The sequence below is a fragment of the Anas platyrhynchos genome, chromosome Z (genome assembly GCF_047663525.1).
Source record: "Anas platyrhynchos isolate ZD024472 breed Pekin duck chromosome Z, IASCAAS_PekinDuck_T2T, whole genome shotgun sequence".
Lineage (NCBI taxonomy): Eukaryota > Metazoa > Chordata > Aves > Anseriformes > Anatidae > Anas > Anas platyrhynchos.
Window position 1 is genome coordinate 12501177 of NC_092621.1, and position 22092 is coordinate 12523268.

The following is a 22092-nucleotide window of genomic DNA, read 5'->3' on the forward strand; positions in this document are numbered from 1 at the left end:
GTCCAGAGACAGTGTGAACCTTAGTCTGGCGATAAGTCTGCTGATGAAAATAAGTCTTGAGTCAAATCAGACACTCAAGACCACAGATACGTATCAGGGTTAGAATCAGAGATAGAATAGAGTGCTGATGTGGTTGTTACACAACTGTGATGTACTACAGACAAAGTCCAGGATGAGAGCTTCATCTTAAAAACAACTTCCAAAGGGTGGAACAACTTCCAAACAACTTCCGAAGTTGAGGGTGGAAGGGATCTTTGGAAGTCACACAGTCCAGTGTTTCTCCTTAAAGCAGGGTCACTATTGCAGGTTGTCCATGACCGTGTCCAGTTGGGTTTTGGACATCTCTAAGGAAGTAAACTGCACAACCTCACTGAGCAACATGTTCCTATGTTCCATAACCTTTAGTGTTAAGATTTTATTGTTTAAATGGAATTTCTTTTGTTTCAGTTTGTGTTCTTTTATTTGGCATCACTGAGAAATTTCTGACTTGGTCTTTACTTCCCCCCATCAGGTATTTATGAGCATTGACAAGATTCTCCTCAGGCCTTCTCTCCCCAGGCTGAACAATCCCAGCTTTCTCAGACTCTCCTTGTACATCAGATATTCTGGGACCTTAATAATTCTTACGGCATTTTGCTTGACCTCCTCCAGTATATACAGGTCATTCTTGTACTGGACACAGCATTCCAGATACAGTCTAACCAGGACTGAGTAGAGCTCAAGTACAACTGCCTTTGACCTGATGGCAACGTTCTTAACACAGTCTAGGATGCTGTCAGCCTTCTTTGCTGAAAGTGTACATGGCTGACTCACAGTCAGCTTGTTGCCCTCCAAGGCTTCTTCTCTGCACAGCTGCTTTCAAGACAGTTGGCCCCCAGTTTAAACTGATGCACGAGACTTTTCTTCCCATATACATGTACAGGACTTTGCATTTCCCTTTGCTGAACTTCATGAGATTGTTGACAGCCCTTTTCTCCAGCCCATCAAGGTCTCTCTGAATGGCAACCTAAACCACTTGAGATACAGAATCATAGAACGGTTTAGTTTGGAAAGGACCTTAAAGATCATCTAGTTCCAACTACCCTGGCATGGGCAGGAATACTTTTAAATAGATCAAGTTCCCAAAGCCCTGGTCAACCTGGCTTTGAATGCTTCCAGGGATAGGGCATCCCCAGCTTCACTGGGCAACCTGTTCCAGTACCTCACCACCCTCAGGAAAGGATTGCTTCCTTCTATCTAATCTAAACAAAACATCTTTTAGTTTAAAACAATTACCCCTTGTCCTATCACTCCACTTCCTGACAAAGAATCCCTCTCCAGCTTTTCTGTAGGTCCCCTTTAAGTACTGGAAGGCCACTGTAATGTCTCCCTGAGCCTTCTTCTCTCTAGGCTAAATAACCCTATCTCTCTCAGCCTGTCTTTGTACAAGAGGTTCTCCAGCCCTTTGATCATCTTCATGGCCTTCCTCTGGACTTGTACGAATACATCCATGTCCTTCTTGTGTAGGGGATCTGAAAGTAGCACTCTAGGTGGGGTCTCACGAAAGGAGAATAGAGGGGGAGAATCACCTCCCTCAACCACCTCCCTCAACGTGCTGGCCATGTTTCTTTTGATGCAGCCTGGGATATGGTTGGCTTTCTAGACTGCAAGTGCACATCTCATGTTGAGCTTCTCATCAACCAGTACCCCCAGGTCCTTCTCCTTGGACCTGCTCTCCATGCATTCTCCTCCCAGCCTGTGTTTGTGCTTTGGATTGCTCCAGTCCAGATGCAGGACTTTGCACTTGGCCTTGCTGAACTCCATGAGGTCTGCACAGGCTCACCTCTCCAGCCTGTCCAGGTCCCTCTGGATGGTATCTCTTCCCTCCAGTGTTTTGACTGTACCACAAAGCTTTGTGTTATCTGAAGACCTGATGAGAGTGCACTAAATCACTCTGAAAAAGATGTTAAATAATACTAGTCCCAATACTGACCCCTCAGGAACACCACTCATCACTGGTCTTCACGTGGACATTGAGACATTGACCACAACTCTTTGAGTGCAGCCAACTAGCCAATTCCTTATCCAACAAGTGGCCCATATATAAAATCCAGTGAATTAGCATCTTTGTCCTCCAGTTTCCTCAGGACCCCTGGATTCATTTCATCAGGTCCTATGGACTTACACACACATTCATGTTCCTTAAATGGTCTTGCACCTGACCTTCCACAGTGGGCAGTACTCCTTGCTGCAGACGTTCCTGCTAATCTCAGGGGACTGGGATTCCTGAAAACAAGTTTTACTGTTAAAAGCTGAGAGAGAGAAGGCTTTAAGTACCTCAGCATTTTGAAAGTCTCTTTCAGCAGTTGGATCGTGTTTTCCGTAGTCTTTATTTGCTGTGGAGATATCTGTAAAAATCCTTCTTCTTTCCCTTTTCCACCAGACACAAGAAAATATCTTTTCTCCATGAATATATTGAAACAGATTCTATGGAGAGGTAGTCTCCATCATTGGAAGTTTTCGAGACAAAGTAAAAATCTGAGCAACCTGGTCTGACCTTTCAGCTGATGATGCTTTAACCATAAAGTTGAACTATGTGACCTCTGGAGGTTGCTTCCAACCTGAATTATGCAATGATTCTATGTTTCTGATGATTTAACATACCTTTTATTATTTATCTACAGTAAGAAATATTATAGAAGTAAAACTGTCAAACTTTATAATGTACCTATTTTAGGTAATTGTCCTATCAAAAATGATTCACCTAGTCAAAAAACTGAACCAGACAACAGCCAGAGTGACCTGTCCAAGGTTTGTAGTTTGATTTTATCTGCTACTATATAAAGATACCTTTGTTAAAATCTTATTAAACTACAGAATGGTGACACCATTTCATCATCCTGCATTTATTTGTTCACCTTACTGCAAGCATTTTCTGTATGAAATTTAGAAAGACATCTTATAAAAATCTATTCCTGTGTATGTTGGTTAGAGTTGTACATGCAGCTAGAATTTTACAAAAATGTTTAATTTCACATTTATGTAAGATATGGTACTTCCTCTTCATTTCTGAGTTAGCAGAAATGTATTCCTTATCTTGATGGTGCTAAGCAGATAATTCATCCCATGATAAGGTTTCTTTTCTTTATGTTCATAAATACTTAATTCTCCAGTGATGTATTTGACTTTACTGGTTGAGCTGAAGAGTACTTCAAAAACTAGGAAGGTTCCTATAGAACTAAAAAAATTAAATGCTGCTATAGGAAACTTCAGTTTGAGGCTTCTTTCAAGCTATCAGAAATGAAATCATCAATGGATTTAGAGTAGAGAAAACCAGAGTGACCTTGGACATGAGTCAGAATTATTGCACAGTTAAATCAGAATAACTCGTACACTTGATTTTTTAGTCTTTTGGCTTTCATTATCCTTTATTTCTCAACCTCATTTCTGTCTGGCATTTTCATGGATGTAATGTTGTTCAGTGATATTTCAGTTATATTAGGTCTTTTTACATAATTTTAAACTATTTCTCCTAAATAGATAATAAATATAGATAATAAAATAAACATTAAATATAAATAAATAGCACAATAAATATTAATAAATAACACAATAAATGTAAATAAATATATGGAAAACATATAACACAGAAGTATGTAAAGTAGAATCTATGTAAAGTAGAATAGTTCTTTTTAACTGTCAGTGTCATGAGTATTCTGAGCACTTGAATCTTACATGTTCTTCTAACTGCACTCTTCCACAGCTATCTGTACGTGCCAAGCTTGGTGCTGCATCACAGAAATTGTTGAAGAAAGGAAAAAGTATTCCTGATGAATTACTAGTTGCCATCCTTTTGGAAGCTATTAAGTATGAAATTGTGTAGCTTTTTTCCTCAGTTATAGAGAGTGTAATTATCCAGTTTGTAGAGCCAGCGTCAGCCATTTCTCTTTATTCAGTGCATTACTGGAACGTTGGAGTATTCTGCTGGGAAAGTGGAGCTAATTAGTGCAGTTAGTTAATCCTCGTTTTAAAGCAGTAGAATCTAGCCCTAAATTACACAGACATTATTGTGCACCACTGACAGCAAGTAAAAAAATAATCATCTATCACATAGACATTAAATATAATTAATGTCTCTATTTTGTTTATCAGTTGGAAACTATTCACAACATTCTAGTGTTTTTTCTTCTAGCTTTTATGTGAAATACATAATCCAAACATTCATACTTAGGCAGTTAAGTTACTTATTTTTTTATATTCTTACATGACAGAAAATTGTCTACTCTCCTGATAAGCAGTTAGCACTTCAGTTCTCATATGAGTATCATGTAAGTTGTATTACTCCCATTGGTACTTTATGTTATGAAACAGATTTTACTATTTATTTCTTTAGTGCAAAAGTTAGCACCTCAAGAAAACAGTGAAATTACATCTCTGATAATAGTTTGTATAGAAGTTGTTCTTGAAAACATCAAGACAGATCACAGAATCACAGAACCATCTATTTTGGAAGAGACCCCCAAGATCACCGAGTCCAACCTCTGCCCTAACACTAACAAGTCCTCCACTAAACCATATCACTGAGCTCTACATCTAAACATCTTTTAAAGACCTCCAGGGATGGTGACTCAACCACTTCCCTGGGCAGCCCATTCCAATGCCTAACAACCCTTTCCACAAAGACGTTCTTCCTAAAATCCAAACTAAATGTCCCAGGGCACAACTTTAGACCATTCTCCCTCGTCCTGTCACCAGACACATGGGAGAACAGACCAACCCCACCTCACTACAGCCTCCTTTAAGCTACCTGTAGAGAGCAATAAGGTCGCCCCTGAGCCTCCTTTTCTTCAGGCTGAACAATCCCAGCTCCCTCGTAAGACTTGTTCTCCAGACCCCTCAGCAGCTTCGTTGCCCTTCTCTGGACTCTCTCCAGCACCTCAATGTCCTTCTTGTAGCGAAGGGCCCAAAACTGAACACAGTACTCGAGGTGTGGCCTCACCAGAGCCGAATACAGGGGGACAATCACTTCCCTAGCCCTGCTGGCCACACTGCTTCTTGTACAAGCCAGGATGCCGTTGGCCTTCTTGGCCACCTGAGCACACTGCTGGCTCATATTCAGCTGACTATCAACCAATACTCCCAGGTCCTTCTCCACCAGGCAGCTCTCCAACCACTCCTCTCCCAGCCTGTAGCTCTGCTTGGGGTTATTGCGCCCCAGGTGCAGGACCCGGCACTTGTCCTTGTTGAACTTCATGCAGTTGGCCTCAGCCATCGGTGCAGCCTATCCAGATCCTCCTGCAGAACCATCCTACCCTCGAGCAGATTGACACATGTACTTAACTTGGTGTCGTCTGCAAACTTACTGAGGGTGCACTCGATCCCCTCATCCAGATCATTGATAAAGATATTAAAGAGAACTGGCCCTAGTACTGAGCCTTGGGGGACTCTGCTCAGATGTTGTTTTGTTTATCACTTTTAGCTATACTTGATGTAATTTCCTGGTATAAAATCTGTTGTTTCACAAATATAGTTGTCATATTCTGTGTTCATGAGGATATTGCATACACTGAATTTGGAATGAAAGACTGCTAGGACAAGCTGTTCTTTAGGTGTTAATATTATGCTGTCTATTCACTGTATAATCCTGATTCTTTTTTTGCCAATAGCCAAACACCACCGGAGATGGGATGGATTCTGGATGGATTTCCAATGACAATTAATCAGGCAAAGCTATTTGAAAAAGCATATATAGGGGTTGATCCAGATGAAGCAGAAGCAGAAGATATGAACCCTGGAAAGCTCTCCCTTGTTACAGATCCCAGAGCCCCTAACAAGCCTCCGGTTTCCTTACCTGCATTTGATGTTTCGGTATTATTGGATATTTCAGACACGACAGTACTGAAACGTATGGCTAGCTTGAAGTGTAAGTTTCCAACTACACTTTACAAAGTTAAATGACAAGCAGATTCTGATTTAAGGGGAATATAAAGGTTGTTATAATATTGAAACTACTAAATTTTGAATACTTTGCAATGTAATGGCAATTTGATTAGTGCAATTAGGATACAAAATTATATATTATTTTTAATTTTTCAGATAATTATGAAATTACATTTTTTTATCATTTCCTGTCAGTTTTCCTCTCCATATGTAAGTCCTCTTCTAACTTTGGCTGTTCTCTGTTTATTTATCTAGAAGTACATGACTTAATAAATTTAGCTTATATTTACCAGATTTACCTTACATCGTGCTCATTGGAGTGAAATAGAATTATTGCACAATTTCTTTATACGTGTTTCAGTCAAAAGCACATTAGAAGTGTGCAAATACATGTGTATATCCTTGGTTTTATTTGTTCTGAAATCTCACTAGAGCTGATGTAGTGCAGTGGCTAGTGTTAGCTGTCACATAAAACAGCAGTTGAGAAAAACACAACTTACGTCAAATGCAGAAATATGACTCATTCCAAATGAGTATGTGTAAATAGTATTTTTCTCCAAGAGACATATTTGGAAAGAGACAAAGGAAAGGGTAAACAAAGGGATGTGCTAACTTTATTTCTCTGGGATGTGCCAACATTCATTCCCTATTGAACACTGCATTTGTCATATGTTAGTTAGTCAGTGAACACCTGTAAGTAGGTGATTTTGACCAGAAATGACAAAGGCATCAAAGGCCTTTTGAGGGCTGTTTCAATTCCAAGCCACATACTTTTCATTGCTCTTATTCATCTTGGCAAAACATGAGTTCTTTTCACAAGTACATCCTGTATTGTCCAAATTGTAGGGAGATTCTTTATTGTTTTTACTGCAGCAGTTTCATAGCACTTGGCTTGAATTTAACAGCATTTAACTTTTGTTAAAGAAAAGAAAGGAGAGGTGGGATGAGAATGAGGCAAAATTGTTAGAGGTTTTGCTAACAATGCAGTCAAGATAAATGTATAGGCACTTAAAATTTGTGTTAATTTTAAGACCTTGTGTGCCAAAACACTTCGAAAATTTGATAATACATGATATAGTCTCAATAACCCCAAAATAATTTATTTCTTAAGATGTCATGTGTTGATAGAAAGAGTCCTAGAAACAATAAAAAACATCATGAAGTTTTTTTAAAAAGTGTCAAATTAGTTGATTAAAGTGTTTTTTAATCTCGAGAAGACTCGGAGAAAGAGGATACCTTGTCCTCAGGTGCAATAGTTTATCTGTCTATTGCTGTTGTGGAAAGGAGTAGTTACTTCAAGGAAGATTCAGATTAGACTGGGAAAACAGCTTCTAACTAAGAATAGTTAAGCCTGAAGTAGTCTGTCCATGAGACTATCCCATCTCTACAACCGGAGATTTCTATGACTGCAAAGTATCCATCAGGAAGTATTATTATTATCACTGACTGCATTTAAGCAGAAAAGGAGGGAAGGCACTGACTCCAGGTCCTTAGTCAGATCTGACCCTTCTTTTCTTTTAGGAAGCTGGCACCCAGTTTTTAGATGAAGAACTGTAAAATGAAGGAAAGCTAAAATCTTTCTTTTAATAATTATCTTATTTGGGGCCAACCACTACTTGTATAATTACCTTTTTCAACATATGTTCATATATGCTGTTTTCCACACAGCACATAAATCAAAGCCATCTCAAATGGAACAGAAGGACAACAATCAAAATTCAGATGCTGAAATCCTTGAAGAGAAGATTGACTTAGTAAGGGACCAGGTGCTACATAGGTATGTTGCTTGAAGTACAAAAAAGTTACTTCAACCATATTTTTAGCAAGTAAATAATCTGAACTTCATATGTGATCCATGATTGTACTGATACGCCTCATGTTAGGATTTTACTTATGAGTTTATCTGATGTGGAGCTTAAAGAGCTAGTGGATTCTTGGCACGATACAAATAATCCTAGAAGATAAGAATTCATATGTTTTGCTTTTCCAAGGTATTTTTATAAGGAGAATTTCCTTTTCTAGATATATATTGACTGAACCATATACTGGTTCATATATGTAAGAATACATATACTTACATATCTATGTATGCATACATACATCCATCAGAGAAATGTCATATATAATGTGATTGCCCTTGAGTGAAATGGCTTGAGTTACAGAATTTTTGAAATGGGATCTTCTGCTTTTACAGTAATAAAGAATAAATTAGTTTTGTATGTTTTATACAATTACTATTTGTTTTATTTTGCATAGAGAGCAAAATCAAGAACACCAAGTTTTATGTCTAAATATTTGATACTACTATTTTAGACTACTACATTATTGATTATTATTGTTTTTTGTTGTGATAGAAGAAAACATATGCTTACATTGTGACAAGAAAGAGTAACAAATATATACAACTAGATAACTTGAAAATTTTCTGATGCTGAAAATGAAGGGTTGATGTGGATGGACATTTAAATATTTTCAAAAAGTATTTGCTGAATTTACTTTAGTATTGGATTAGATGTTGTGATCTTTCTTTTGTTTATTAGTTTTGGGAAAATGTTTTCTTTTCCTGCAGTTATTTCAGTAGTTAGATTTAAAAAATTTTAATATGATTTTTGTAGAATTTCAGGCTTTCTAGACACATGGCCAAAATTAGAGAACTGGTTTTCAGTCCATCAGAATATTCTAGTGAAAGTCAATGCAGAGACAGAAGAAAGTCTTGTGTGCAAAGCAGTAAAGGAAATTCTAATGGGAGAAATTGCCAAAAAACAGAATAGAAGTAAGTTATTTTGTTCCTACTTTTTACATTTAATTAAAAAGACTTTGTTCTTTATAATTAATACTAATGATTAATATATACAAATATATGGAAACACTACCAATTTTCACCGTCCCTGCAAGACTTTGGAGATTTATGAGTTAGTGATAACTGCCCTGGAACTCTGAATTTTTCTGCTACACTGTTTCAGAGAGACTGATTTTATATAGTTGCAAAGGTAATTTGAGAAAAGGTTTTAATATGTTTAAAATAAACTGTCAATTGGATATATTTAAATTCACTGAGGTAACAGATTACTAAAGTCAGTCCTTTCTTCCGAGTTAAAGTATTATGGCTAGCATCTTTACCATGTGGCATAACATCATCAGCAGCTTAAAAATATGAATAACTTGCAGTGTTATTAACATTTCTTTTGGCGCATCTTATTGCATGTTTCCTCTTAATCACCCCAAAGGACAGAATCATTTAAAAATAAAAAGGGAAAAATAAATACCCAAGGGAAAATATGTATCAAATAAAACAGAATTGGCAGACTTTTGAATAACCACTTTCATATCTTGAGGATTTTTAGAAGATAGTCTATATGTGTCTTGCACCACATTATTCTTTCCCAAGTCTCACATGGAAACCATAACTGCTTACAGCTGTGCTTTAATTAAGCAGGGAATCCTTGAAATAATGATAGTTATAATGAACCTCAGAATTATATCAACACCACTGACCTTGGTTTACCTGGTAAAGAATATTTTGTAAAAGCACACAAAATCTTTATCTTCTTGTTTCTCTCACAGTGATGGTTTTAGAAAAGTATCAATCCTGCAAAACGCAACCTAACTGGAAGGAGATGTTATAACAACTATGGAATCACTGGTTTGATCAGTATATATGTTGATGAAAAATGCCTAACAATGAAACATTGAATCTGTTTCATTATTTTCAGCATAGATGTAGCATAGATATCTTTGGTTACTTAAAATACGTTTGAATGTACTAATTCTATGTTCTAAGGTTCTGCTCAAGAAAAATTACCAGGAAAAAAGCCTTTACCAGTTACATCTCAAGATTTGGTTCCTTCTGTTCCTGTGACACCACCACCAATTGAACCAGGATCAGATGAATGGATTTATGTAGATGAACCACTTCCCAAGGTACATTAATTCACAGAATCATAGAATCATTTAGGTTGGAAAAAACAGTGAATAAAACAGTGAACAAATACAGTTGGTGTTGGCCCATCAATCCAGACTATCAAGATCCCTCTGTAGACCCTTCCTATCCTCAAGCACATCAGCACTCCCACCGAACTTCGTGTCATCTGCAAACTTACTGAGGGTGCACTTGATCCCCTTGTCCAGATCATAGATAAAAGTAGTGAAGAGAATTGGCCCCAGTACTAAGCACTGGGGGAAACCACTTGTGACCCCCAGGTGGATTTAGCTCCATTCATCACTACTCCTTGGGCCTGGCCACCCAGCCAATTTTTTACCTAGCAAAGCATACAGACATCTAAGCCATGAGCAGCCAGTTTCTCCAGGACAATGCTGTGTAAAACAGTGTCAAAAGCTTTACTAAAGTCTCAACAGACAAAATCCACAGCCTTTCCCTCATTCACCGAGTGCATCACCTTGTCATAGAAGGAGGCCAAGGCTGTTGAGCAAGACTCGCTTTTCACAAAAAGCTGACTAGGCTTAATCCTGTGCTGGTTGTCCTGTGTGTGCTGTGAGATGGCGCTCAAGATGATCTGCTCTGTATCCTTCCCCAGCACTGAGGACAGACTGACAGGCCTGTAGTTCTCCAGGTGCTCCTTCTGGCCATTCTTGTCAATGGGCATCACATTTGCTAGACTTCAGTCAGCTGGGATCTCACTGAATAGCCAGGACTGCTGATAAATGATGGAAAGTGGCTTGGTGACCACTTCTGCTGGCTCACTCAGTACCCATGCATATCTAAGTGGTGTAACAGGTCACTAACCATTTTCTCTTGGATTATGGAGGCTTCATTCTGCTCCCCATCCTTATCTTCCAGCTCAAGGGGCTGGTTACCAGGAGAACAACCTGTCTTACTACTAAAGGCTGAGGCAAAAAAAACATTAAGTACTGAAATTAAGATGTGAAATTTAGGGATTTCCTGAGATAACTTTATATCTGCATCTGTGTTTTTAGTAGCCCTCAGCAGGTTTTTCTTCTGTCGTTATGTCTAGTTGTTTATTTGGAAGCAATTTACTTTTTGTTCTCCATGATATGGCCTGCATAATTCTGCTTTTTATGAAAAAAAAAAAAAGTTAGTTCTGTCACTTTGCTTTAAACTTGCTGTCTGCTTGGATTATTGGTTGAGTCTACGTTCTTGTATTGTGAGATACAATGAAAATAATTCTGTATTCACCCTCTGAAGGTACTTATGTATTACAGGCACCTATCCTATCTCCCTTCTTCATTTTGCCTCAGGTATTGTTTTTCCAATACAGTCATAATGTTTAATTCTCCTCATGAAGAATCAGTACAGTATGTTCAATCACGATCATTGCCCTTCTTTCTGTCTACCTGTTGTAGATCCAATGAAAATTTTTTGAGGTAGGGAAGTGGGACTGCTTGCAGTATTCAGGATGTGGATTTGAGGGGTGCATAATGATGCTTTGTATTTTGTTCTGTAATTCCATTCCTAATGTTTACCAGTTTTGATTTTATAACTGCAGTTAGCTTGCATATGCTGTAAATCTCTTTCTGAGTAGCTACAGCCCATAAGTCAGTATGTTGTGTTTCCTCTGGTCATGGCCTTCATTTGTCATTTTTTGACAGTCAGTCAGTAAAATGTCACTTTTGCAACACTTGACAGTCACCTTTAATTTTTACTAGTTTGAACAGTTGTGTACCACCTAACTACTCATCCTTCTTTACTGAATTTATTAATACACCAAAAAGCACATATCAGCAGTATTTTGCTGGTAATTCCCATTCATGTTGAGTATGGCCACTTTTTTCCAAAGAATGCATAGGATAACCTATATGTTGGTACAATGTTTATAATTAGCTGTAAGTAGTTGTAAATCAAAAGAAATACGTAGTGAAAGACATCAGTAATATGATTTGATGAAATCTTTCTTATATTTGCTAATGATATAGCTAAGAGGATTACCAATAAATGTGTCAATGAATTTTAATGTTTTTAAAAATGCAGGAGATACCTGATTTTTTAGTACCTTACTGGGAAAACATAGAAAATGCATATGTCAGCACCATCAAAGTTATACTTAGATGCCTAAGGGATGAACAGCACTCTATAATTTATTACTTAGCAGGCATTAGGTGAGTAGAAAAAGTACCCTACCACTTTAGTATTCATATTTTGTATGTTTCATCTGGCATTCTATTTGTATTTTAACATTACAATTTTTTTGGCCATAATTTACAGAAAAAATTTCCAAGATTATTTAAAGCGCCCAGATCTTAAGCAGGAGTTTGTATCTCAATGGCAATCAGATTTTAATTCAATTGCTGATGACCTGCGAGAAGATGAGGAAACAAAAGCAGAACTACATCAAAGAGTTACTGTAAGTTAATGACAAAAGTTATAATATACCCTATCACTTGTTTGTATACAATCTTCGTGTAACATGAATGATATTATTATTTACATTTTTTTTGGCTCTTTACCACTCCTCTTAAACTAATTAATTTCTTGTTGTACATAAAGTGATATGTCACAATTGGTGTGGCTTGTGGCCATGCCTTTCTTTTGTCTTGCTTCTTTGTTTAAGTTATACTGTCATATTCTGGTACATTTTAGAGTAAGAATTTCTCTGCTTTCTTTTTCTTTACATTGTATGGTTTTCAGAGATTTTTCTTATAGGTTTGGTCATTTCCATAACATTCTGGCAAATCTTGTCAGCCATTTAGTTTTTCCGTAAATGAGATATGGTAATATATTTGTTCTAAAGCTGATTCATACAAAGTACAGAGAATTTCTGTGAAATGTTTTGATGCAGGTAAGTGTTTGCTCTCATACCTCCCCTGAGAGCTCTTCACAGAAATACATAGCTGTAAAGGTCCTAACAAGTTCGGAGCCAATTTAAACATAGGCAGGAAATGGAGCTATCTTTGAATTTACTGGATTCCCACTTCAGAACAGACATAAACAGAATTCTACACTATCCTATATTGCTTTCAGAAGAAACATACTTCTGCATGATTTTTCATTGAAATCAAGTCAGGAAATGCTCTGAGAAAAGAGAAGAAAACGACAGACACATTTTTAGTTGTAGGGAACATTGGTAGAATTGATTCACAAAAATGGAAAAAAAACAGTACCTCCTTTTATATAACATTATTTCAATAGGATGAAATAGAAGACTTAACAATCATCATTCATATTCCTAATTTCCAATAAATGGAATTACAAAAAAAAAAAAAATGGAATCCCTCTGTCTTATATTTTAGAAAGCTAAAATTTTAAGTATTTGACCTTTCACTCATAACAGAGATCCTTGTTTGACATTCTAAATTTCAAATTAAGCTAAGAGGATGAGATAGTGCTATATTTTCTGGACATTTAGGCAATGAGTCTCAGGCACTGTGATAATGCTAAGCACCATAAGTAAGACTGTTTGTAGTCAATGCATGACTACCAGGAATTCTGTTTCCAAATTACCCATTCTAGTCCTTGTGGATTCCAAACCTGTGAGTGAACGTGAAAATGATGCTTCCTCTGTGCGTTTAGGCCAACCTGTTGTACCTCCGCAAATGTGAGAATTCTGTCATTCATCCGTGTTACTAGAAAAGAAGAGAGAGGAAATGAAAAGGGCTGGAATCTGTGGAATATATTTCCTTAAACATTTCTGCTTTCCCAGACTGCTGAACTCTGTCATCTCAGCTGGACCCTTTCTGAAACACCATCCACAATGGAAGCTGCCATGTTGTGAAACCCATAAACCACATTTCTCTGATACCAACTGGAAAATGGAAAAAGATATCCCATCTTACCATGTGTGAAAAATCCCTCAAAAGCTTTGACATCGAAGGCTCTGACATCCAAGGACTTGGCAACCAAACTCGTAACAGAATCACCACACATAAGATCTCTGTTACGCTGTCTTTTAGCAATTTATCTCACTTCCCACTCATGACTTTGCTATCATCTGATGTGTTCAGTCACTTGATCCTACTACATCTCTTGCCCTGTATAGGAGACATCTTAGCACATGCATCCATTTTTCTTTCTTCCTCTACCTGAGTACAAAGAAAGAAGGGGAGAGAAGCTGTTTCTTTTTGAAATAAGATAGAGTGGTGAGAGAGAAAAAGAAGAGACACATAAAACATGTTTTTGGCTTCTCCCTGAAAAAGATAGCTCACCATCTACTTTTCCAGCTGTAGCCACTATTTACAGTAAATCAAAACTGTGACCTGCATAAGATGAGAACCAAGAAGAAAATGCTGCTTGTTACTTGTTGCAGGAAGATACTCTAAAGAACTGTATATTAGTTTGTGCAAAATACTAGTTTGTGTAAAATACTAGTTTGTGTTATTTGTATCCACAAAACGAGTCACTTGTAAGCTTATATCTTTTTATTCAGTAACAGTTCCTTATGTGTATATCCTACAGTGCGGAACAACCACAGGTATCTGACAGCATTCAGTTTGGCTACCTTCTTTCTATGCCACCGCTGTGTTAAGTAGCTCAAGGACTATTAATTTGTCAGCTTCCCTGTGGCTCTTGTCCAACTGAGGACAGCTGAATTTGTCTGAAGTTTTCAGATACAGTGAGAGAAACAGGATCTGACTGACTAGGTTGAGACCCTGAGCTGGTGAATATGGAATCACTCATCACCTGAAACCTAACCTCCTTGTTGTAAGGGTAGTAGTCTGGAACAGCTTTCCTTTCTTCCCAGAATAAATCAGGTGATGTAGAACTGCTTGGAGACTGAGAAACAGCTTGCCTGAGCATACCACAGCATTTAACAGCTCCTTTTTCTTGTCTTTTCTTACCCCATAGAGGTCTGTAATGCCACTTCCATGTGGAAATGGTAGTGGGGAACAGAAGGTTTTCATGCATGTTTTATGCTTACTAGGTTCTCAGTGTTGACAGTGATCTACATAGCTGCTGTTAGATGTAGTAAATTGGAATGGGCTAAAGTTGTGCCAGGGGAGTTTTAGGTTAGATGTTAGGAAGAACTTTATCGAAAGGGTTGTTAGGCATTGTAATGGGCTGCCCAGGGAAGTGGTGGAGTCACCATCCCTGGAGGTCTTCAAAAGACATTTAGATGTAGAGCTTAGTGATATGGTTTAGTGGAGGACCGCTAGTGTTAGGTCAGAGGTTGGACTCAACGATCTTGAGGTCTCTTCCAACCTAGAAATTCTGTGATTCTGTGATTCTGTGAAATTAGTGAAGAGCACTTAGTTACTTAGTTATATAACACCATCCATGTTAAAGCAAGAATAGAATGGAGCTATGCAAATAGCAGAATGTTTGAATAGTGAGATGATTTTCTCAGGATCATTCATATTGCACATCCCCTTAGAGTTCTCCTTATATTTATATTGCAAACCCTTCAAGTGGAAAGTTGCTGGTACTGTTAGGAGCTTAGCTACTCTTGTTCTGAAGTCTTTGTCTGGCTTAGATAGGGCTTTGCTTGGTGAAAGCAAGGCAGCCTAGTACTGTACTATGCATTAATCTTATACCTCTGGAGTCTACTCTTTGGCACACTTGTAAAACTACTTTCTGTCAGCTGTCTATAAGCACATAACTCTTGGACCAGGCTTAGACTTTAATAACAATTTAAAAAAAAAAAAAAAAGAGGAAGATGCCTTGCACACAGGCAAAAATATAGTTTTTAATAATAAATAAAAATTTATGTGTGTTTTATTTCATAGTTATTTCTCATATTTTATTTTGTGTTTCAGGACTTAAGAGATGTTCTCTGGGATATCTGTGATAAAAGAAGGGAAGAAGCAGAGCAGGAATGTACTGATATCATGAGTGATGGCTGGTTACTGGATCATAAGGGGATTGCAATAAACCATTTTTTTTCACTTATGCAGGTATGATATAGACTCTACGATAGAGTTTGCAATGGAATTAGACAACGAATTAGATTTGGAAGACAGTAAACCTCGGAGGAATTTCATGTTTGGCTTTGAATAAATGAGGGATCAAGAATTAGATAAGCAAATGTTCATACCTCTTCTGATTTTATCTAGAATGTTAGAGATGTGTGATTTTATCTAGAATGTTAGGGAAGTGGATGACAATCCATATATTTACCCATTTTGCAGGCAGAAAAATTTAAGAAAGACAACATTGTTATTGTCCAACACCATGAACTTTCAATCTGTAATGAATAGTGCTACTTTTGAAGTTTTATCAGTCCATTGAATTATCTGAGTTTTGTAACAGAAACGTTAAAACTGATTATACTTTTGTGATCACATTAATATCAGCTTTTTATATACAAATTACATAATTGACCATGGTTGTAGACACACTTACTGCTAAGATTGTCTTGTGTTTCCCATATCAAGAAATTATTTCAGTTGTAACTTCACCAGTGTGGCTTGAAATTTTACCTAATCTTAAAAAAACATATACAGTTGTGAGGAATGTTTTTGAGAAAGTGATGTTATTTGTTATTCTTGAGAAAATCCATTGAAATGTGGTGCAGCTTTCACACATCTAACTTTACAGTTTTCACAAGGCCATCTTCACTTAGGTGGCTCTTTCAGCCAGACTGTGAATTACTTCAGTTCCTGAAGTAAAGTAAAATTTATTTTCCTGTGACTGCCATTTTTAGGTAGATAAATTGGGTTTAGGGCTGGATGGAATGGAATGGAATGGAATGGAATGGAATGGAATGGAATGGAATGGACAGGCATTTCTGTAAACTGAGTGACCTTGCTTTCAAAGTTTTGGCAGCATTAAAGAAAGTGGTGAAATCAGTGCTTGAAACACATGCCATGTTATGCTAATTTAGTTGAAAAGTCAGGATGAAAAAGTACCTTTGGTTGGGCTCCCCGGCCTCTAACTCTGTGTTATCTTTATAGATTTATTAAACAAGGGAACCACTCTCTTATCTTACATGAATGTTGTGGCAATCTAACTAAATTATAGTAGGGAAATTATTAACTCTATTTTCAACAAGCCTAAATAATGCCACAAATAAAAACTAAGGTCATTGACTAAATTAAGAGATCTAAATATCAAATACCTGCTGACTAACTGAACAGCATTCATTAGGTTATTTATATAATTGTGTATTTAAATTCTGTATCTTAAATAATATGTGCAAAGAAGCCAAATTAAAATAATATCGCTGAGCTTAAATCTTGTCTTTTTCTATTTTTATATTCATGTATAGGTTTGCAAGCTTAATTCTCTTTGGCAGAGTTTCATTGACATGTATGATGCAGTCCAGAAGAGATTCACTATGAATCTAGTTTGATCTGTCTTCTGTGGATATGCAGAATAGACACTTAAGATGAAAAATATATTAACAATATGTAATATTTATGTTTTTCCCTAAGAAAAAAATCATTTATACTTTCCTTATTTATTATGCTTATTTATTTTCCTTTTTTAGTATATACTCCCCAAATTAAATGAATTATTGTTACAACTACAAAAATAAAAATATAATAACTAAATCCTTAAGTTATGGCTTTGTTTGAGAAACAACCAAAAATAGACTTTGTTGGTCTTGAGTTCTCCTTTTGCGGGTTTTTCTGTGGGAAGCTACATATATTCTCCAGGTGGTTTTGTTACTGTATAAACATATAGATTTGTAAAAAATCCGTTTAACAAAGTCTTAACCTTAGGAAGGTTATATCAGATTTCTTTCCGCCTTTCTTTGTGTTCACTGTCATAATATAAGATATTTTTCCTTAACTTATGGATAAGTGCTTTTTTATACCACAAAGGTTTTATTCTTTGTTTTGTGAATGTGGTTTTGTGCATTTTCCCATGAATTTTGTCAGTTAGAAACTAACACTGTTCTGTATCAATAAATCAAAACATGACAGGTGTTAAATGTTTTTTGAATCTTGATTTCTCCTGAGGAGATTCACAGAAAAAACCTTCAAGGTATTTAGGTGTCTAAAGTCTGTTGATTTCATTGTCTAGGATAAACTGTGTGGCTTTTAAATTGTTTTGTCCATCACTTAACTCTTTTTATTTTATGTTATTAAGGATTTTATTTATTTTGACCAAAGTGATCACTGTAGTTTGTTGGTGCTGGTATACTTGCTAGCACAGGAATACATACACATGAAAATATATTATAATTAAATGTAATGTATCAAACATTGCTTATTGGAAATATTTTTCCTATTCTAACAATTAAGATTTTTATCATTGTTAGAAATTCTTGCGTGAAAATTAAGAATGTAAATTTCAAAGACATTGTTGATGCCAGTGGAAATTGTGTTAAATACAGTATAAATATTCAAACAAATATGGTTATGTTTGTCGTTCTCCCTAAAACTTTTATGTTTTAGAATTGCTTTTGTTAGTGTCTATTTAAAAATGTAACAGAATTTTGTTCTGTCCTGTTTTGAATTTCAATCTTTCCGTTCTTTCTTCTTGAGGTTGAAGTGGATCGTTTCCAAGATACAAAGAGACTACTTCGTGATTATTACAAGGCAATGGAAGGAAAAATCCCAACAGATGACAGTCAAAATTTTACTAGACTCCCATTGCTAGATATTATTGATATAGAGCAGAAAGAAGATCAGAGCAAATCAAGAAGGTAGAAATACATTATTAAATCATACAAATATCAAAAATTATAAGGCATTCATTGCTTTATGGGTGAATGTGGAAACAAATGTGGGTATATTTCAAAGGATTGGGAAATAAGAATTTTTAACTACTGACAATAGTTAAAAGATGAATCTTACATCATTTTGTACGTTTAAGTTATTCCTGATTTTTGACTGATCATTTCATTTTCACATCATTTTCACTAATACAACTCTGAATTGTAAAATGTTTCAAAAGCTGCCTTAGAAAGAAATCTGTTCTAGGAATATTTCCTACTTCCCAATGCATTGCTGACAGTTTTCAGCACAATCCTCATGTAACTAACTTAAATACTATTAGAGAGCATTAACAGTTTTAATATGTGCACAGACAAATGTAATGAAATGGGTCATGTAATGACAAATATAAATCAAAGCAGCCTAGCAAAACTCACAGAATTGAATGCAATATTAAAGGTAATGGATACCATCAAATAATTTGACAATATCAAAAACGCTGTCAACACCTATATTTTTTAATACTTACAGCTCATTTAGAAAACATCTGAATAATGAGGCTGTGCTTCTAGCCCACATCATTAGATCACACAGACATTTGACATAGTTTTATCCCTCTATTATTATTCCTTAGTTTCTATAGTTAAACTAGCCAATTTTCTTGTCATGCACACATTTTACCACTAATGGTCATAAGGAAAGTTCATCCTTTTTCTGTTGCTGTGATAAATTTTGAAAATAACATTTCATTCTCTTTACATATTCTCCAAAATAGTTATAAATTATCTCTTTACAAAGGGGAAGTGATTTATGCCTTATATTTTATTTTTCAGGATTCCTCTAGTTTCTGTAAAACTGCATTTACAAGAAACAAATATTACCAAGTCAAAAAACAGGGGAATTCTACTGAAGAGTATTAAGGATGAAAATTCTTCTGAAAATGTAGCAGCCACTTTTGGCAAAGATGAAAATCTTATTTCTGATACATGGCAAACAGCAGTAACAGCAGTATCAGATATGGTAAGGAATGTTTTGTTTACTTAAAGATTTCTGGAAAGGACTGTCAAGGCTTCCCATTCAGTATGTAGCCTGGACACACAGCCTTCACACTGTGTATCACAGTTTCATGTGTGTTACTCCCCTACTGATATTTCCATTGAATACATCTGCATTTCTATGAGGTAATTGTTGGATCTGTGTATTATCAGATCTGCAGAATTTCCATATTTGGAACTGACCCTTTCATTCCAGTACAGAGAGAAATACTTTGAATGTTGGCTCTATATATCTACTTCTTCCATGATAGACTCTCCCCTAATTCTTCAATAGAACCATGAGAAGGATGTCTAATCCTGGGATACAAGTTTTGTTCAAAATTTCAAAAACCATGGATACATCCTTTTTTATATATAGCTAAAAGTAAATGAGATTGTTCTCCTTTTTTTTGTTTGTTTGTTGCTTTTTTTTTTCATAATGATCATTTAAAAACAATTGAAATTCTGCAGCCTTACAGTGTAACTGTAGTGTTGCTTGTGTACAGTCTTACATTTCACATCTGACTCTTACTTTTCACACTTTTTCCCAGAGTAGGTACATAGTGGATTACAAGAAGTAAAACTACCATCTTTGTCTTAAACTTTTGCTGTACAATTTTATTTTTGATACGTTGATTACATTCTGATCATTTATTACTTTAAATATCTCTTATATTTAAGTGTGTATGTCTTAGCTAGTACTTGCAATAAGTATAGGCTATTTAAAACAATAATTGGATAGTACTGATGCCATTTACTTGATTGTGTGTGTGAATATGATGTGAAGGTAACAGCTGAAATGAAGTCATGGGAGGAAGAGAAAGAACAGCAGCTAGATTCAAAAGAAGATCTGAAGTCTTCTCAGACCACATCAGGCAAAGATACAGGGAAGAATGCCAAAGATACCAAAAAGCTTTCTCCCAAATCACCTACTAAAAAGAAAGGTATTTGAAATGCTGACTTTGTTTTAGAAGTGCTTGAAATTACTGAAATGTAAATGTGGCAGTAATATGGGAAGGGGTAACCCAAGGTATTTAGTTTATATTTAATTTCTCTTTTGAAATGTCAAATATGTGAAAAGCTGCTGATGATAAAGGAATGCAGAGGCTGTTGAATGACAGTTGGGTATATTTAATCTTATGTGTTATCGTTATTATTATATATGGATTGATATTCAAAATAAAAAGTAAATATTAATTTTTATCCATGTGCTGTTGTGGAATGAGAGAGTTAGAATTATCAACTTAAATGAACTCCCATTGAATTCCTCCTACTTTCCAGTCAAGCTAAAATGTTTCAAGCATAAAAAAAAAAAAAAAGAACAAAATCAAGACATTAGCCAATATCTGAAGATATTTCTGAATGAATTCATTAGTAATTATAGTAATTTAGATCTACCAAGGTCCATCATTTTAAAATGTAACTTAAAGATGGTGTAAGGAAAATAAAATCTAATAGCATTTATAGTCCTAAAAAAGAGTAGGCTCCTGTTGAGGTAGATCTTGCAAATAGGCCTGGCAAGAGTCTGTCCTACCCTCTTATTTTTCACTGTGCATGTAAGAATACAAACTTTACTTACACAAGACAAAAAGACCTAGAAGACTCTCTGTGTTTAGCTTAGTAATTATCTAACAGTCTGCTGGGAAGACTCCTGTCATTCAATGCTATTTACACATTTTTTCATAAACACTGCCTTGAGCAGGTAGTGGTTTAAGTAACTGCCATAACTTTCTGCAAAAGTCATAGCTTATGCAAGAAGTTAGTTTAATAATATGAACCTTGTGTCTTTTGTTAAGACATTCTGCAAATCAAGAGAGGGGCTTGAGCCCTCCATGTGTGGGGGTAACCTGAAGTTCAGGTGTTCCATTTCCTGTGAGAAAGCTGTAACTGCAGAGTTATTTTGCATAAGGCAGGTAGCATTTTTTCTTTGGCAGCCATTTTATTTGCAATGTACTCAGTCCTGCCTCTCTGGTTGAGTTGTGCTCATACTACAGTGAACAGGTATGGCCTTGCAAATACTAAGCTGCGTGGATACTGAACCTGCAAGCTCCGGGGAGATTTAGCTATGTACTTGTCTCCTCAATTCAACCAAGAAATTCATAGATGTTTAGTTTTCTAAAAAAGATTTGTGATAAAAAATCAGCAGCTATCAGCTATTGTATGCTAAGTGGCTATGTTAGGCTTTTGTGGATTGCTTCTTGGAAGTAATTTTTTTTCAGATCTGGTACTAGATGACTTACCTGAAGTCACAAAAATAGGAAGTGACAAAAGTGTGACTGGAACTCAGCTGTGAACTCCTCATGATACAAAATCAAATATCAATTGATGCTTGTTTTATTGTTTATTATGAAAACTGTTACTGTAGTGCTCCTGTAACATAAGAATTCCCTTACTTAGAACTACAGGCTAGTAACCGAGTGTTGCAATATATCACATGTAATTTTATCACTTCAAGATTTGACTGTTTGCTTTATGTTTACTTTATATATCATGCAGATGCTATTGTAATTTTCTCTAACTGCTTTGTCTGCTTTTCTTCTAGGATAAAGCAGTTACAAAGATTAATATTTTTGAATAACAGTCAAGGTGTTATGTATGCAGAAATAATTTTATGCATGATGAAATA

At 36.0% G+C, this 22092-nt stretch overlaps 1 protein-coding gene across 5 annotated transcripts in view; it reads left to right on the forward strand.

Annotated features, from left to right (window-relative positions):
- SPEF2 (sperm flagellar 2) overlaps positions 1–22092 on the forward strand; it is an 89491-nt gene that overhangs the window by 28983 nt on the left and 38416 nt on the right. For all 5 annotated transcript variants that reach the window (XM_072030789.1, XM_072030788.1, XM_072030786.1 and 2 more), the window contains 12 exons: positions 2717–2790; positions 3743–3846; positions 5646–5902; positions 7588–7696; positions 8535–8692; positions 9701–9840; positions 11867–11994; positions 12101–12239; positions 15586–15723; positions 18262–18422; positions 19266–19452; positions 20254–20410. In XM_072030789.1, coding sequence (XP_071886890.1) covers positions 2717–2790; positions 3743–3846; positions 5646–5902; positions 7588–7696; positions 8535–8692; positions 9701–9840; positions 11867–11994; positions 12101–12239; positions 15586–15723; positions 18262–18422; positions 19266–19452; positions 20254–20410 — 1752 coding nt within the window. The remainder of the gene's footprint in view (positions 1–2716; positions 2791–3742; positions 3847–5645; positions 5903–7587; positions 7697–8534; positions 8693–9700; positions 9841–11866; positions 11995–12100; positions 12240–15585; positions 15724–18261; positions 18423–19265; positions 19453–20253; positions 20411–22092) is intronic.